This window comes from Manis pentadactyla, chromosome 14, assembly GCF_030020395.1.
Source record: "Manis pentadactyla isolate mManPen7 chromosome 14, mManPen7.hap1, whole genome shotgun sequence".
Taxonomy (NCBI): domain Eukaryota; kingdom Metazoa; phylum Chordata; class Mammalia; order Pholidota; family Manidae; genus Manis; species Manis pentadactyla.
In genome coordinates, this window is record NC_080032.1 from 29,946,192 (window position 1) to 29,964,455 (window position 18,264).

The 18,264-nt window shown below is 39.6% G+C and overlaps 1 protein-coding gene across 1 annotated transcript in view; it reads right to left on the reverse strand.

Moving 5' to 3' along the window:
* The window catches only part of DNAH10 (dynein axonemal heavy chain 10), a 129,667-nt gene that overhangs the window by 93,429 nt on the left and 17,974 nt on the right, over positions 1 to 18,264 (reverse strand). Inside the window, exons 12-18 of the mRNA XM_036921759.2 lie at positions 8,358 to 8,528; positions 6,299 to 6,475; positions 5,383 to 5,508; positions 4,346 to 4,518; positions 3,746 to 3,897; positions 2,345 to 2,509; positions 1,521 to 1,728 (exon numbers count right to left, since the gene is read on the reverse strand). Coding sequence (XP_036777654.2) covers positions 1,521 to 1,728; positions 2,345 to 2,509; positions 3,746 to 3,897; positions 4,346 to 4,518; positions 5,383 to 5,508; positions 6,299 to 6,475; positions 8,358 to 8,528 — 1,172 coding nt within the window. The remainder of the gene's footprint in view (positions 1 to 1,520; positions 1,729 to 2,344; positions 2,510 to 3,745; positions 3,898 to 4,345; positions 4,519 to 5,382; positions 5,509 to 6,298; positions 6,476 to 8,357; positions 8,529 to 18,264) is intronic.

The following is an 18,264-nucleotide window of genomic DNA, read 5'->3' on the forward strand; positions in this document are numbered from 1 at the left end:
AAAACCAAAAATGAAAACACCATTTGACTCAGGAATCCCACTCCTAGGAATTTACCCAAAGAATACAAGTTCTCAGATTCAAAAAGACATATGTACCCCTATGTTTATTGCAGGCAGAGAAAAACAAGTACCAAATCATCTCCCTCATTTGTGGAGTATAACAACAAAGCAAAACAGCAGCAGACTCACAAACTCCAAGAAGGGACTAGCGGCTATCAAAGGCAGGTGGGGAGGGAGGGAGAAGGGGATTGTGGGGTATTATGATTAGTAGACATGGTGTGGGGGGGTCATGGGGAAGACAGTGTAGCACAGAGAAGACAAGTAGTGACTCTGGCATCTTACTACACTGATGGACAATGACTGCAATGGGGTATGGGGGGGACCCGATAATATGGGTAAATGTAGTAACCACATTGTTTTTCACATGAAACCTTCATAAGAGTGTATATCAATAATACCATAATAAAAGAATTATAAAAAAAAGAAACTCTAAAGTCAAAGTGGGGTAAAATAAGAAAGAAGAAGACACGAATCAGAGACGATTTAGTGATGTGAGGCAGGAGTGACGCTGGCCCAGGTTCAAGTCCCAACTCTCCTTCCTAGATGTGTGACCTCAGGCACATCACTTAACCTCCCAACCATCTGTGTCCTCCTCTATAAAATGGGGCTTAGAATTCTAAAGAGCACAGCACCAGCATAGTGCAGAAAAGCTCTCATACATGTTAGCTTTAAATAGAGTGACAGAGATGAGAATGAGACTAATGATGCAATCATAAATACCTATACACTTGCTGCATTCAAGCTACAAATTTGATTCTAAGTTTCCTAGTGGCCAAGAAGAAAAGGAAAAGTTATGAAGTCAACAATTCTTAGTATCCATACCCCTTAAAAACAACACAACAAAAAATGACAGAGAAAAAAGAAAAATATTTCCTCAGGAGGCTAAGATCAGAAGGTAAACTAGAGAAATTCCTTCTGGGGTTCTTCATAAAGATGATTTTCAGTGATAAAATGAATGCAACCTTTGACAGCATGGAGGCAAGAGCTATGGTGATGAATGCCTTGGCTGGTTTACCAAAATGATTGCAAGCTGATGCCATAAAGTCCAAGCACTCAGCTCTCCGCTGTGGGCTGTGAGCTCCAGGAGGGAGGGGGAAGCCCCCCACTGTGTGTAAATCAGCCTGTCTCAATGTGGGTGAGGGTGTCACCTTGGATTTTGGTAAATACTGAGTGCCAGTCGTTCTCTATTGCCAGCTGAACACAGACTTGTGTGTGTCTCAGGCAGTTAAAATGGGAAGTGGGATTATTTCCTTTTCTGACTGTTGAGGGGCTGAATAAGGACATTACCAAAATGCAAAATCATCCCTCCTCCTGTGAGCAGCCTTTTACCAGAAAGCAGATTTACTGATTTTGATTCTGCACCTTGTAACCCCCCTTTAACTATTCATATATTCATTTACATATCAAACTATTTTAATCTATGCACGCTGCCTTTAAAATAGGCAACAAGATTAACTTACTTCAGGATGAGCTTTGTCAAGACCTCATAAATCTTATTTTCCCAATATTCGTAATAGGAGGCCAGCCTGGGGGCCTTGCCCGTGTTGGTGTAGAGGACCAGACCCTCGACTTTGGTCAGCAGGGGCCCAATGGCAAGATACCACCTGACCATGTGGTCCAAATCTTTGGCCCTTTCTCGTTCAATGTGCTCAAAGAATTCCTTCACACCTATAGAGGAAGATGCCTGTTACAGCTTCATGAACACAGGAAAGAATATTACTCACAAAGCAATCCGAATACTGGCTTGTGTTTTGGAAATACAAAAGCAGCCTCTAACCTTGACTCAAAGCAGAAAATAAGCCAACACCAGAAGTTAAGAAGCACCCCAAGCAAAAATAGATGAGAGCATGGGAATGCCCATTTTGCCTGCTGAAGTTAGCCCCACATGGAAGACGGCTTTTCCATTTCTCAGCAAACTTGCTTTCCTTGCATTGCTTGTTGACTAGCCTAAGACGGCTTAAAATATCTGGTTTGAACAAGTAAGCGTGAGCCCATAAAAACACAATGTGCTTTAATCGTGTTATAAAGTTATTGATTAAAGTGCTACTGATTCTCAGAGACTCAGAAATTTGTAGAATTATCCAAGCAATACATGGAACATGACAAAAAGTAAGAATCACTCATGATCCTTTCAAGAAAATGACTGAGATCATTAGGAATGGCTTTATTCCATTCAGGGTGCATGTGTGTGTGTGTGTGTGCTCACATGCTCATGCTTGTGCACAATCATGACAGGAGTTTTTTCATTCCTTCCATAATCAAAGGAACAAGAAATCAGATCTACCTGGGAGTTCTTTATCACTAATAGGTGCTGGATATTTAAAGAGATTTATGGACTCTATTAATGCAAGTCTGGTGGAAATGTCATCTGCATTCTTATGAATCTGGTGGACGAGGGATTCGAATTTCCCAATGGCCTGTTGGCACCGAGTTATATAGTCAGCAATACCTTTGGAGAAAAAGAAAAAGAAGAAATGAAAAATAATTGACTTTCAACTCTTTCTTTCCATATTCCTCCCACCAACGTCTAGAACATCAACACTGACATCTGTTCCCAGGTAGAACACTGATCATTCCATCCCCTTGGGTCTTTGAGGTGACAAACATCCACTTAGCACCCTCGGGGACTGGGACAAAAAGACCTGTGCTCAGAGTCAACAGATGATACATTTCTTCTGTTCAAATTTTTTTTTAATCGTATCTAAAGCACCATGGGGAGAAAGAGAAGGTCCATCCCTGTTGTCTTCTCATTGCCATGGCACCCTGAACCCTCTACCCTACCCTCACAGGAGTCTCCTTTGGTCTATTGCTTAGAAAAGTAAACAGCAAGAACATGGGTAAGCCAGAATTAAGCAAGTAAACTCAGTCAGGTGGCGTCTTGAGTACATTACATTTATTATGTCAACACAGCTTACATCAGCCCTATGAACTGTGTTCTATCCTCATGCCTATTTTATAGACATGGACACTGAGCCTCTGATCTGAGAGGCTGAATCCCATGGGTAGAGCTGGACTCTTAACCCAAGGGTTTAGTGACAAGTTGGACAACTTCCAGAGAACTGTGCTCAGTGAGACAAGCCAACTAAAACAGGTTACATATTACTTCATTTATATAATGCTCTTGAAATGACACAATTATCAGAATGGAGAGCAGGCTGGTGGTTGCAGGGGTTGAGGATGGGGTGGGAGGGAATGGGTGTGGCTCTACAAGGATGACATGAGGAACCACTGTGGTGTGGAAATGTTCTGTCTTGTCCGGGTCAGTGTAATTCTGGGTTGTCGGGTGTATTGTAGTTTTGTGAGGAGTTACTGTTATGGGGAACTGGGTAAAGGGTACACAGGATTTCTCTGTATCAATTTCTGCAACTGCAACAGTTCATGAATCTGTAATTACTTCAAAAATAAAATGTTAATATTAGGGAAAAAAAGGGCAAATCCCTGTGTTTTTGGAAGAGAAAGCTTTGGGTCTTCAGAGTGTCAAAGTGGCATCCCACCTCATGTTCAGTCCCAACTAAAGCCTTGAGGTTAATTCTGAGTTCCATGAAGTGCACTTCATTAATGCTCAAAACTGGTGTGTCAACTACATATGCATACAGAAATTATCATTCATTCAACCAAAACAATCTAAAAGAGTTATTTTTGCATCCCTAAGTCTAAAAGGCAATAGAAAGATGAACTATGTTACCTAGTGAGTTCCAGTTTAGCCTCTTATATCCAGACCTAAATACTCTTCCTAATTCCCGGGAATGGTCATCAAGGAGAACAGACTCCGCCTTGTTTAACGTTCCAATGAGCATGTGATGATGATCCAACATGCGCTGTATGCCATCTGTGTACCTGCACGTTACAGGAAACACATACACCTGAGCAAAGTATAGTGAGTGGTGCTCAAAAATGCCTAACAGCCTTAGCAACAGGTCACAGACAGGTTACAAAAGTCCATTAGTTAACTAAAACTTGGATCAAGAGATCTGCACAAATATAAAACAACGTCACTCTTCCCACTAACTTTCTTTGCTGGAACATACTGTTTCCTTCACATTAAAAAATGTTATACATGTTAACATGCAACAAATTTATTATTGTTATTTTTAGATGAATAAAAAATGCAAATTTTAAATACTTCTTAATTTTCATTTCCAATGTGGTAAATATTGGTAGTTATAAAATCCACAAAAATGAAAACTTTTGCGGCAGGGATGGGGTAATTGTAATTCTCAGTAATTTTTAAGGATCCTGAGACCAAAGAGTTTATTGTTGACTGAAGAAAAGAGTCTTTTCTTACCTAAGAAATTTGTCCTCCTGGAGAGCCACATTCTTTGCTAATTCAGGAACAGGGAACCCCAGCTGTTCCAAGTACTTGGTTTCATGAATAATCTCCCTGAGAGCAGGTGAAAAATTGACTGTGAAAGTGCTCCCCCTGTCAATGCTCACAGTGTCAGCAGCAGCAGTGGAGATCTGTGGAAGAGATGTTTCCTAAGTGCGGGAAGGGCAGTCCCATGAGCACTCAGATCAATACGACCCAAGTTAAATGAGAACTTGAAAATGATCAGTGTAGGACTCTTGATGCCCATACAGACTGGGAGCTGGCTGGAACTAGCTAGAATAAATGCTTTGTTTGGCGGACAGAGTTTTTAAAGAATTCAATTTAGTCACCCACTGAAAACTGGGCAATTGCCCATAAAAATCCAGAATTCTGGCTGGTTTTGAAGAATTGGAAAAGCTCATCATGAATGGCAAGAACAGACAGGAGGTGAGTGGCAGCCACTCCTTTTGACAGGACCTGAGCAGTGCAGGTCCCTCTTGGCCCCGCTTGACACTCATCTCTCATTTCCTGCTTCAGGACTTCAGAGACCAAAGACCTAAGACCACCAGGATCAGGCCTTTCCTCCCTCTCAGTGAGTAGTTACTTACTAAGCACCTGCTATGTGCCAAGTCCAGAGCTAAAGATACGGATGGATCAAAGGCATTTTTTCTATAGGTTAAAAACAGCCAACTGCCAGCTGTTTCATATATGGCTCAACTAATATAGGAAGGTTTATATTATCTGATCCAATTCATTTTACAAGTGGAGGAACTGAGGCTTAGAGTTAAGCCACTTGGCCAAAGAGTCAGTAGGGATGTCCAGTTCTGGCCTGTTTCCCAACCGTGATGTTAGGCTGTCTCCATCTCCCCTTTCCGCCTCTCTTCTCCTTCTTTGCCTTTGGTTTTGTAAATACCTACCAACCTCATGAGTGTCAACAAACCAAACCTCAAGAAAATGACAATTGCTATCACCTTACCCAGCCACCATGACCCGGACAAGGATGTGAAAATACACACCTTAGTGAGCAGACTCTTCTTCATGAGAGTTGGCAGCATCTGTTCTGTTGCCTCCTTCCACTGCTCATACTTCCTGTCTTCGTAGTTCTTCATTGCCCGGCCCACTTCCAAATATTTCTGTTTCACCTATCAGAGAATTCAGTCAATTGTCATTTTGTCCTTAGAAATATCTTCTCCCCTCTCTCTCTAAAAGAAAAAATTATCTGTTAACACATTTTGCAAAAGTAAATAGAAAGATTTTCACAAGTGTTAGAGGTTTCAAGAGGCTTGAAATCCAGGCTGATCAGCGGGGATCAGCAGACCTCAGCCCATGGGCTGAGTTTGGTGCAGCCCATGAGCCAAGATCGGCTTTTATGTCTATACATGATTAGGAGGAAATCAAAAAGAATGACAAAGCTTCATGACATGTGAAATTATATAAAATTCAAATGTCAGCATCCATAAATGAAGTTTTATTGGAACACAGCCATGCATGTTCATTTGCATTTTATCAATGGCTACTTTCTTGCTACTACGGTAGAGTTGAGTAGTGGCAATGGAGACTGTATTTATCTGCAAATGCCTAAAATATTTAGCCTGTGGGCCTTTAAAGAAAAGGTTTGTCAACCCCTGAAATATAATATGCAAAAGCCCAGTGGGTGGGGCAGGAGAAGTATTATCAGAAAGATGGTAGTCACCCTCCAGAGGAGGTGAAGATCAAATTCAGGGAGAGGTCCACATGCCAGCATGCAGAAGATGTCTTATGCCAAAGATAAAGAACACAAAAGGTAGATTTAACTTTGAACCCAACACAGGGACCACAGGACCACGCCTTCTCAGTTGCAGGTGTGGATTTGAAATTGAGCTGTTTCCCACACAGGCCACTCCATGTAGCCCATGAAATACAACAGGAGACAGTTCCAGCAAAGCAACATACTTCTCTTCCTTGATCACTGTCCAATATCCCCTCTACTTCTTGAAATCGAAGGATGGTGTGTTTAATCCGAAAAAACAGAGACCGTTCCCAGTAGATGGCACCGGCTACCGGAGGGTGATTCTTGTACAGTGGGGGATTGTCAAGGTTCTGAACAAAGATTTTATTGACTATGTCAATCTGAAAACAAACATATTCTGTAAGCAACAAACGTCACAGTGTGAGCCAAGAAAGATTTAACTTGAGATTTGTATCTTTGAAGAAATGCACATTAGAATGTCAAGAAATATTCTCAGATATAGAATAGTGTTTCTTACTATTTATTATTTACTACCTTTTTTTAGACTTCCTAGTAATTTTTTCTTTGGCTTAACATAGGCAATGGTCCAAACTGCCTTATGATTTCAGACTGTGTGCACATATACACCACTGAAACTTTATAATTCCTTATGTAATATTTTAAAAATTGCCCTAAAATATTATAACAAAATTTACCATCTCACTCATTTTTAAGTACATTTTAGTGGCACTAAGTACATTCATGTTGTTGTGCAACTATCCCCACCATCCATCTCCAGAACTCTTTTCATCTTACAAAACTGACACTCTATCCCCATTAACCACTAACTCTCCACCCCTCCCCTCTCCTGGCCCCCATCCTCTACTTTCTGTCTCCATGAATTTGATGACTCTAAGTACCTCATGTAAGTGGAATCATACAGTAGGTGTCTTTTTTGACTGGCTTATTTCATAATGCTAAGTGCCTTCAAGATTCACCAATGCTGTAGCATCTGTCAGAATTTCCTTCCTTTTTAAGGTTGAATAATATTCCATTGTATGTATACCACCACATTTTGCTAACGCATTCGTCTATCAACAGACACTTGGGTCACTTCCGCCTTTGGCTGTTGTGAATGATGCTGCTGTGAATGGGTATGTAGACATCTCTTCAAGACCCTGCTTTCAGTTCTTTGGGGTGTGTAACCAGGAGTGGGGCTGTTGAGTCATATTGTCCAGCCTGCGTTTAAAAAGAAGCCCTTCCACACTGGTAATAAGGTGTGGGAGGCAGGACAATACCTCCTCAATATCAGTCCTGACTGTGCTACACTGCAATGACAAAGGTGATAAAGGCTGCAGATGGAATTAAGGTTGCCAATCAACTGACTGGCCAACAGTGAGGTGCTCCTGGATTACCTGGGTGGCCTCAATGTTATCGCAAGTGTCCTCAAAATAGGAAGAGGGAGGCAGAAGAGGGGGCCAGCGTGATGGGTGTGGGACTGATCATTGCTGGCTCTGACGATGGAAGAGGGCTATGAATTTCTAGAAGCTGGAGAAACAAGAAAATGGATTCTCCCCAGAGGCTCCAGAAGGAGCACAGCCTGCTGACACCTGGATTTCAGTTCAATGAAGAGATGGCAACTTCTGACCTTCAGGACTATATGTAAGGTAACAAATCTGTGTTGTTTTAAGTTACTAAGTTTGTGGTAACTTGTGATAGCAATAGAAAACTAATGCATTGGGAGATCACTTTATCCCTTTATTTCAAACTATTGTATGTCGACCTAGTATTTCACATACTCTTATTTTTACCTTCTGAATAAGATGATAAGCATTGTTTTGGTCTGTTTCTCCCACTAAATACAGCCTTCTATGAAGACAGAATCTGTGTTTTGTTCATCTCTCTCATGCCTCACACTATACTAGGATATGTGAGCACCGGGAACATTTTTCTGAATTTAAATATATATATACATGTATGATCTTTGCACACAGTTAGCTAGGACTACTACTATTATTAAAGTGATTATTACGGCTACGAACTCATATAGCACCCATCACAATGCAAGGTTAAAATACTGTACTTGATAAATCCTCACTAAATTTCTTCACTCAGTAAACAAACCCACTTTGTTTTGGTTACCTGTATTATGTGACATGTTTATTTGAGAAATTCCAGTTTCTCTGAGTGTAGATGGGAAAGACAGATAATAGTGTAATTCAATTGTTCACATTTTGCCGAGTGCATCATTACCACTACAGCAGCTATATATCATGCAATTACCTCTTTACAGTACTGTGCAAGAATATCATTAAATTTCATCATCATTTGTCGACTAATAGCCTCCCGTGAACGAATGTGCTTAAATTTTAAAAGCATGTCAAATGCTGCTTCAGCTGATCGAAGTGTTTTAAAAGATTCATCAATAAAATTTTTTGCTTCTTTCTCAATAACCTGCCACAAAAAACAAAAAGTCAAGAAAGCAGGCCCCATACTCCTGTAATTATCCTGCAAAAATAAAATGCAAGAAATGAGCAAAAACAAATCCATGCTCTGAGAAGTATTTCCACTGTGCTTGCATGGAAGCTGCTGTCCAGTTAAAAAAAGGCAGAACGACTGCATTGGTTTTTCTGCTCTCTCCCCCTCAATCTGATTCAAAGTGATAGAAGAGGAATTTTTTAAAGTATTAATTCATACAGACAAAGAAAATTGCAAAGGATACTACAGCAGAGGAGATAGTTCAGGAGTTTTTAGAAGAAGGAGAGTAAGTAGCTTTACAGAAGGCAGAGAATTACCACCTAATGCTGGCAAAAGGGAAGCAGACAGACACCCCTTTGCTCCCCATGCAATCTCTGGGAGGCTGAACGTTTGGAAGCACTGGGCACCAGGAAGGGAAGGGGCAAGGAGAGGATCCCTTCCCCACCCTGCCTCGTCAGGCCACTGTATAATCCTCTGCACCCTCATCCCCACCTTATAAAGAGTGGAGGTTAGTTCTAGAAAACTGAAATCAGACTTCTAGTAACACTGTAAGCTAGAAATCAATAAAGAATGCCTTCGAATTTCTGAAGAAAAGTTACTTCAACCCTAAATTCTATGCCATACTTTATTTCAGAATCTACACTCAAAATCAGAATCTAGGTTTTATTTCAGAATCTAGACTCAAAAAATATATGTCCCATGAAACCTTTCTTAGGAAGCTACTAAAAAATGTGCTCCAGCAAAACAAAGAAGCAAACAAGTAAAGACAAGGATATGAAATCTAGAAAACAGGACCCAACACAGATGAGAGAAGATAGGAAGTCCTAGGGCAACTGCTTTGCAATAGGTCTGAAGAGCAAGCAATCCAGACTGGAGCAGAAAGCCTCCAGGGAAGTGGGGGAAAAGCCTCCAGGAAAATAACAGCACTGATGTTTGAGCACATGGAATCCATTATCCATAGATGGAACCCACTACTGATAAAGGCAGAGAAGTCAGGACAGTTGGAAAAAATCAACAACATGTATGTAAATAACCAGATAAATCAAAATAAAAGCAATGTTTAAATCCAGGAAAAAAGAAGGGTTGGACAAGAAAGGTAGAGTGGTTATGATGGGCTTCTTGGCTCAGCAGTAAACAATATTTGCACAGATATGAGTAAACGCTGACCATGAATTTAACCAAAAGTTACAATAAACTATGATGTTAGATGACAGAGAGGCAAAAGGGTGGAAACTGGAATAGGACTGTCAAGTCTATATCTAGTCTGAAAAGTTAATAGGTGTCTAAAACTGATTAAATTTGGTAAATCAGGAAATAACCACAAATGACTTAGATGAAAAGTCCAATTTAAAAATAAACATTTAAAATAGAAGCTGAGAATAAACTGGATGCACTTAAAATAGAAATGTTCATATAACCAAGAACTGTCTGGGTTATCCATATAAAAAATGCTGTGGAGTTATAAATAGACAATTACTTAAGACATAAAATGTGGATGATACTGATAGCTTTCCTGCATGAAGCTGGACAGGTGAACATAATGGACCATACTATCATGCTCTATAGAGTGAAATCGCATTCCCAGCTACAGCCTCTCTTTGACAGGCTATCCCTCCATATCTCAGGCCACCACTTCCTATGTCATCTCCCCAACTCCTATCATTCCCCCACCCCAGCCCAAATCAGCTATGTTGAAGCCAGAAAAAACTTCATCAATGGCTCCCAACTACCTTACTAAACCAAGTCCTTTCCTTCACACTGGCCCTCCCATGTCCTTGACAATCATACACCAACACGTCTTTGCAGAAAAGCTCCTATGTCCAGCTTGACTTCATTTAGAGAGCAGGAGTGGGGACTAAGACAACCAAGGAATGCTCACTTTTATCTTAAGCTTTCCCATGTTATTCCCATTGTTGCACAAATAAGCAGATATTACTTTTTTTTATTATTAAGGTATTATTAGTACACACTCTTATGAAGGTTTCACATGAAAAAACAATGTGGTTACTATATTTACCCATATTATCAAGTCTCCACCCAAACCCAATACAGTCACTGTCCATCAGCATAGTAAGATGCCACAGATTCACTATTTGCCTTCTCTGTGCTACACTGTTTTCCCCGTGATCCCCCACACCATGTGTACTAAACATAATACCCCTCAATCACCTTCTCCTTCCCTCCGCACCCGCCCTCCCACACCCCTCCCCTTTGGTAACCACTAGTTCCTTCTTGGAGTCTCTGAGTCTGCTGCTATTTTGGTCCTTCAGTTTTGCTTTGTTGTTATACTTTACAAATAAAGGAAATCATTTGGAATTTGTCTTTTTCCGTCTGTCTTATTTCACTATGCATAATTTCGTCCAGCTCTATCCACGTTGTTGCAAATGGTAGGATTTGTTTCTTTCTTATGGCTGAATAGTATTCCATTGTGTATATGTAACACCTCTTCTTTGTCCATTCATCTACTGATGGAAACAGGTTGCTTCTATATCTTGGCCATGGTAAAAAGTGCTGCAATAAACATAGGGGTACATATGTCTTTTTGAATAGGAGAAGTTGTATTCTTTGGGTAATTCCAAGGAGTGGGATTTCCGGGTCAAATGGCATTTCTATTTTTAGTTTTTTGAGGAACTTCCATATTGCTTTCCACTGTGGTTGAACTAGCTTACATCCCCACCAGTAGTTTAGGAGGGTTCCCCTTTCTCCGCATTCTCACCAGCATTTGTTGTTCTTAGTCTTTTTGATGCTGGCCATCCTAACTGGTGTGAGGTGATATCTCATTGTGCTTTTAATTTGCATTTCCCTGATGCTTAGTGATGTGGAGCATCTTTTCATGTGTCTGTTGGCTATCTGAATTTCTTCTTTGGAGAACTGTCTCTTCATATCCTCTGCCCACTTGTTAATTGGGTTATTTGCTCTTTGGGTGTTGAGGCATGTCAGTTCTTTATATATTTTGGATGTTAACCCCTTGTTGGATATGTCATTTACAAATATATTCTCCCATACTGTAGGATGCCTTTTTGTTCGGTTGATTGTGTCCTTTTCCATACAGAAACATTTTAGTTTGATGTAGTCCCATGAGTTCATTTTTGCTTTTGTTTCCCTTCCTCGAGGAGATGTGTTCAGGAAGAAGTTGCTTATGCTTATATTCAGGAGAGTTTTGCCTATGTTGTCTTCTAAGAGTTTCATGACTTACATTCAGGTCTTTGATCCATTTCGAGTTTACTTTTGTGTATGGGGTTAAACAATAATCCAGTTTCATTCTTTTGCATGTAGCTGTCCAGTTTTGCCAACATCAGCTGCTGAAGAGGCTGTCATTTCCCCATTATATGTCCATGGCTCCTTTATCATATATTAATTAACCATATATGAGTGGGTTTATATCAGGGCTCTCTGGTCTGTTCCATTGGTCTATGGGTCTGTTCTTGTGCCAATACCAAATTGTCTTGATTACTGTGGCTTTGTAGTAGAGCTTGAAGTTGGGGAGCATAATCCCCCCAGCTTTATTCTTCCTTCTCAGGATTGCTGTGGCTATTTGGGGTCTTTTGTGGTTCCATATGAATTTTAGAATGATTTTCTCTAGTTCATTCAAGAATGCTGTTAGTATTTTGATAGGAATTGCATTGAATCTGTAGATTGCTTTAGGCAGGATGGCCATTTTGACAATATTAATTCCTTCTATCCATGAGCACAGGATGTGTTTCCATTTATTGGTATCTTCTTTAATTTATCTCATGAGTGTCTTGTAGTTTTCAGAGTATAGGTCTTTCACTTCCTTGGTTAGGTTTATTCCTGGTATTTTATTCTTTTTAATGCAACTGTGAATGGAATTGTTTCCCTGATTTCTCTCTCTGCTAGTTCATTGTTAGTGTATAGGAATGCCACAGATTTCTGCATATTTACTTTGTATACTGCAACTTTGCTGAATACAGATATTAGATCTAGTAGTTTTAGAGTGGATTTTTTAGGGTTTTTTTTACATACAATATCATGTCATCTGCAAACAGGGACAGTTTAACTTCTTCCTTGCCAATCTGGATGTCTTTTTTTTTTATATCATTAATCTACAATTACATGAGGGACATTATGTTTACTAGACTCCCCCATTCACTAAGTTCCCCCCACATACCCCATTGCAGTCACTGTCCATCAGCATAGTAAGGTGCTATAGAATCACTACCTGTCCTGTCCACACTGTACAACCTTCCCCATGCCCCCCACACACACATTACACATGCTAATCATAATGCCCTCTTTCTTCCCCCCTCCCCTTATCCCACCCTTCACACCCATCCTCCCCAGTCCTTTTCCTTTGGTAACTGTTAGTTCATTTGTGGGTTCTGTGATTCTGCTGCTGTTTTGTTCCTTCAGTTTTTCTTTGTTCTTATACTCCACAGATGAGTGAAATCATTTGATACTTGTCTTTCTCGGCCTGACTTATTTCACTGAGTGTAATACCCTCTAGCTCCATCCATGTTGTTGGAAATGGTAGGATTTGTTTTCTTCTTATGGCTGAGTAATATTCCATTGTGTATATGTACCACATCTTCTTTATCCATTCATCTATTGATGGACATTTAGGTTGCTTCCATTTCTTGGCTATTGTAAATAGTGCTGCAATAAACATAGGGGTGCATCTGTCTTTTTCAAACGGGGCTGCTGCATTCTTAGGGTAAATTCCTAGAAGAGGGATTCCTGGGTCAAATGGTATTTCTATTTTAAGCATTTTGAGGAACCTCCATACTGCTTTCCATAATGGCTGAACCAATTTACATTCCCACCAACAGTGTAGGAGGGTTCCCCTTTCTCCACAACCTCACTAACATTTGTTGTTGGTTGTCTTTTGGATGGTGGTGATCCTTACTGGTGTGAGGTGATATTTCATTGTGGTTTTAATTTGCATTTCTCTGATGACAAGTGATGTGGAGCATCTTTTCATGTGTCTATTGGCCATCCGAATTTCTTCTTTAGAGAATTTGTCTATTCAGCTCCTCTGCCCATTTTTTAATTGGATTATTTGCTTTTTGTTTGTTGAGAGTGTGAGCTCTTTATATATTTTGGATATCAACCCTTTATCAGATCTGTCATTTATGAATATATTCTCCCATACTGTAGAATGCCTTTTTGTTCTATGTGGTGTCCTTTGCTGTACAGAAGCTTTTCAGTTTGATGTAGTCTCAGTTGTTCATTTTTACTTTTGTTTCCCTTGCCCGAGGAGATATGCTCATGAAGAAGTCACTCATGTTTATGTCTATGAGATTTTTGCCTATGTTTTTTTCTAAGAGTTTTATGGTTTCATGACTTACATTCAGGTCTTTGATCCATTTTGAATTTACTTTTGTGTATGGGGTTAGACAATGATCCAGTTTCATTCTCTTACATGTAGCTGTCCAGTTTTGCCAACAGCAGCTGTTGAAGAGACTGTTGTTTCCCCATTGTATGTCCATGACTCCTTTATTGTATATTAATTGACCATATATGATTGGGTTAATGTCTGGAGACTCTATTCTGTTCCACTGATCTGTGAGTCTGTTCTTGTGCCAGTACCAAACTGTCTTGATTACTGTGGCTTTGTAGTAGAGCTTGAAGTTGGGGAGCGAGATCTCCCCCACTTTATTCTTCCTTCTCAGGATTGGTTTTGTTATTCGGGGTCTTTGGTGATTCCATATGAATTCTAGAACTATTTGTTCCAGTTCATTGAAGAATGCTGTTGGTAATTTGATAGGGATTGCATTGACTCTGTAGATTGCTTTGGGCAGGATGGCCATTTTGACAATATTAATTCTTCCTAGCCAAGAGCATGGGATGAGTTTCCATTTGTTAGTGTCCTCTTTAATTTCTCTTAAGAGTGTCTTGTAGTTTTCAGGGTATAGGTCTTTCACTTTCTTGGTTAGGTTTATTCCTAGGTATTTTATTCTTTTTGATGCAATTGTGAATGGAATTCTTTTCCTGATTTCTCTTTCTGTTAATTCATCATTAGTGTATAGGAAAGCAACAGATTTCTGTGTGTTAATTTTGTATCCTGCAACTTTGCTGAATTCAGATATTAGTTCTAGTAGTTTTGGAGTAGAGTTTTAAGGGATTTTATGTACAATATCATGTCATCTGCAAACAGGGACAGTTTAACTTCTACCTTGCCAATCTGGATGCCTTTTATTTCTTTGTGTTGTCTGATTGCCATGGCTAGGACCTCCAGTACTATGGTGAATAGAAGTGGGGAGAGTGGGCATCCTTGTCTTGTTCCCAATCTTAAAGGAAAAGCTTTCAGCTTCTCACTGTTAAGTATAATGTTGGCTGTGGGTTTGTCATATATGGCCTTTATTATGTTGAGGTACTTGCCCTCTATACCCATCTTGCTGAGAGTTTTTATCATGAATGGATGTCGAATTTTGTCAAATGCTTTTTCAGCATCTATGGAGATGATCATGTGGTTTTTGTCCTTTCCGTTGATGTGGTAGATGATGTTGATGGATTTTTGAATGTTTTACCATCCTTCCATTCCTGGAATAAATCCTACTTGATTATGATGGATGATCTTTTTGATGTATTTTTGATTTTGGTTTGCTAATATTTTATTGAGTATTTTGCATCTATGTTCATCAGGTCTGTAATTTTCTTTATTTGTGGTGTCTTTGCATGGTTTTGGTATTAGAGTGATGCTGGCCTTGTAGAATGAGTTTGGAAGTATTCCCTCTTCTTCTACTCTTTGGAAAATTTTGAGGAGGATGGGTATTAGGTCTTCACTAAATGTTTGATAAAATTCGGTGGTGAAGCCATCTGGTCCAGGTGTTCTGTTCTTAGATAGGTTTTTGATTACAGTTCAATTTCATAGCTGCTGCTTGGTCTGTTCAGATTTTCTGTTTCTGGGTCAGCCTTGGAAGGTTGTATTTTTCTAGAAAGTTGTCCAGTTCTTCTAGGTTATCCAGTTTGTTAGCATATACTTTTTCATAGTATCCTCTAATAATTCTTTGTATTTCTGTGGTGTCCGTAGTGATTTTCCCTTTCTCATTTCTGATTCTGTTTATGTGAGTAGACTCTCTTTTTTTCTTGATAAGTCTGGCTAGGGGTTTATCTATTTTGTTTATTTCTCAAAGAACCAGCTCTTGCTTTCATTGATTCTTTCTATGGCTTAATTCTTCTCAATTTTATTTATTTCTGCTCTAATCTTTATTATGTCCCTTCTTCTACTGACTTTGGGTCTTATTTGTTCTTCTTTTTCTAGTTTTGTTAATTGTGAGTTTAGACTGCTCATATGGGATTGTTCTTCTTTCCTGAGGTAAGCCTGTATTGTAATATACTTTCTTCTTAGCACGGCCTTCACTGCATCCCAGAGATTTTGCGGTGTTGAATTATTGTTGTCATTTGTCTCCATATATTGCTTGATATCTTTTTTATTTGGTCATTGACCCACTGGTTATTTAGAAGCATGTTGTGAAGCCTCCATGTGTTTATGGGGTTTTTCATTTTCTTTGGGTAATTTATTTCTAGTTTCATACCTTTGTGGTCTGAGAAACTGTTTGGTACAACTTCAATCTTTTTACATTTACCAAGGCTCTTTTTGTGGCCTAGAATATGATCTATTCTTGAAAATGTTCCATGTGCCCTTGAGAAAAATGTGTATTGTGCTGCTTTTGGGTGTAGAGTTCTGTAGATGTTTGTTAGGTCCATCTGTTCTAATATGTTGTTCAGTGCCTCTGTCTCCTTACTTATTTTCTGTCTGGTTGATCTGCTGAGTGGAGTGTTGAAGTCTCCTAGAATGAATGCATTGCCTTCTATTCCCCCTTTTAATTCTGTTAGTATTTGTTTCACATATGTAGGCGCTCCTGTGTTGGGCACATAGATATTTACAATGGTTATATATTCTTGTTGGATTGACCCTGTTATCATTATTTAATATCCTTCTTTGTCTCTTGTGACTTTCTTTGTTTTGAAGTCTATTTTGTCTGATAGAAGTACTGCAACTCCTGCTTTTTTCTCCCTATTACTTGCATGAAATATCTTTTTCCATCCCTTCACTTTTAGTCTGTGTATGTCTTTTGGTTTAAAATGAGTCTCTTGTAGGCAGCATATAGATGGGTCTTGTTTTTTTTATTCATTCAGTGACTTTATGTCTTTTGATTGGTGCATTCAGTCCATATACATTTACAGTGATTATTGATAGGTATGTACTTATTGCCATTGCAGGCTTTAGATTCGTGGTTACCAAAGGTTCAAATTTAACTTCCTTACTATCCAAGAGTCTAACAACTCACTTAATATGCCATTACAAACACAATCTAAAGGTTCTTTTTTTTCTCCTCCTTTTTCTTCCTCCTCCATTCTTTATATATTAGGTATCATATTCTGTACTCTTTGCCTATCACTTGATTGACTTTGGGGATAGTTAATTTAATTTTGCATTTGCTTAATAATTACGTGTCCTACTTTCTTTACTGTGGTTTTATTACCTCTGGTGACAGCTATTAAACCTTAGGAACACTTCCATATATAGCAGTCCCTCCAAAATACACTGTAGAGATCGTTTGTGGGAGGTAAATTCTCTCAGCTTCTGCTTATCTGTAATTGTTTAATCCCTCCTTCAAATTTAAATGATAATCTTGCCAGATAAAGTAATCTTGATTCAAGGCCCTTCTCCTTCATTGCATTAAACACATCATGCCACTCCCTTCTGGCCTGTAAGGTTTCTGCTGAGAAGTCTGATGATAGCCTGATGGGCTTTCTTTTGTATGTGATCTTATTTCTCTCTCTGGCTGCTTTTAATAGTCTGTCCTTATCCTTAATCTTTGCCATTTTAATTACTATATGCCTTGGTGTTGTCTTCCTTGGGTCCCTTGTGTTGGGAGATCTTTGCACCTCCATGGCTTGTGAGACTATCTCCTTCCCCAGATTGGGGGAGTTTTCAATCCCATAGAAGTGTCTCAAAGACATTTTCTATCCCTCTCTTCTTCTTCTGGTACCCCTATAATGTGAATATTGTTCCATTTGGATTGGTCACACAGTTCTCTCAATATTCTTTCATTCTTAGAGATCCTTTTTCCTCTCAGTGCCTCAGCTTCTTTGTATTCCTCTTCTCTAGTTTCTATTTCATTTATCTTCTCATCCACCATATCCAATCTGCTTTTAACACCCTCCATTGTGCTCTTCAACGATTGGATCTCTGACCGGAATTCATTCCTGAGTTCTTGAATATCTTTCTGTACCTCTATGAGCATGTTAATGATTTTTATTTTGAACTCCCTTTCAGGAAGAGTCATGAGGTCATTGTCATTCAAATCTTTGTCAGGAGTTGTATTAATAATTTTACTCTGAACCAGGTTTCTTTGGCATTTCATATTTGTATATGGCTCCCTCTAGTGTCTAGAAGCTGTACTCTCTGGAGCTGCTCAGCCCCTGAAACAATGTCAGGGGTCACAGGGGAGTGGTATTGGTGCCTGGGAGGGAGGAAACAGCTGTTTCCTGCTTCCTTGCTGCTATGCCTGTCTCTACTGCCTGAACCAGTGGGCCAAGCATACAGGTATAAGCCTCTATGCTTTGCATTTGTAGTTGCTATAGATATATCTTCCCTCTGGCTGGCCTAATGCCAGGGTAGGGTCTGCCGGTTTGTGAGCCAGGTGGGGCTGGCTGGGAGAAAGGCGCAGTAGGCTGTGTATCATGGAGGGGGTCCTTGGAGCTGTATAGCCAGCCAGGGAGCTGGAGAACCTGAATATTGTGA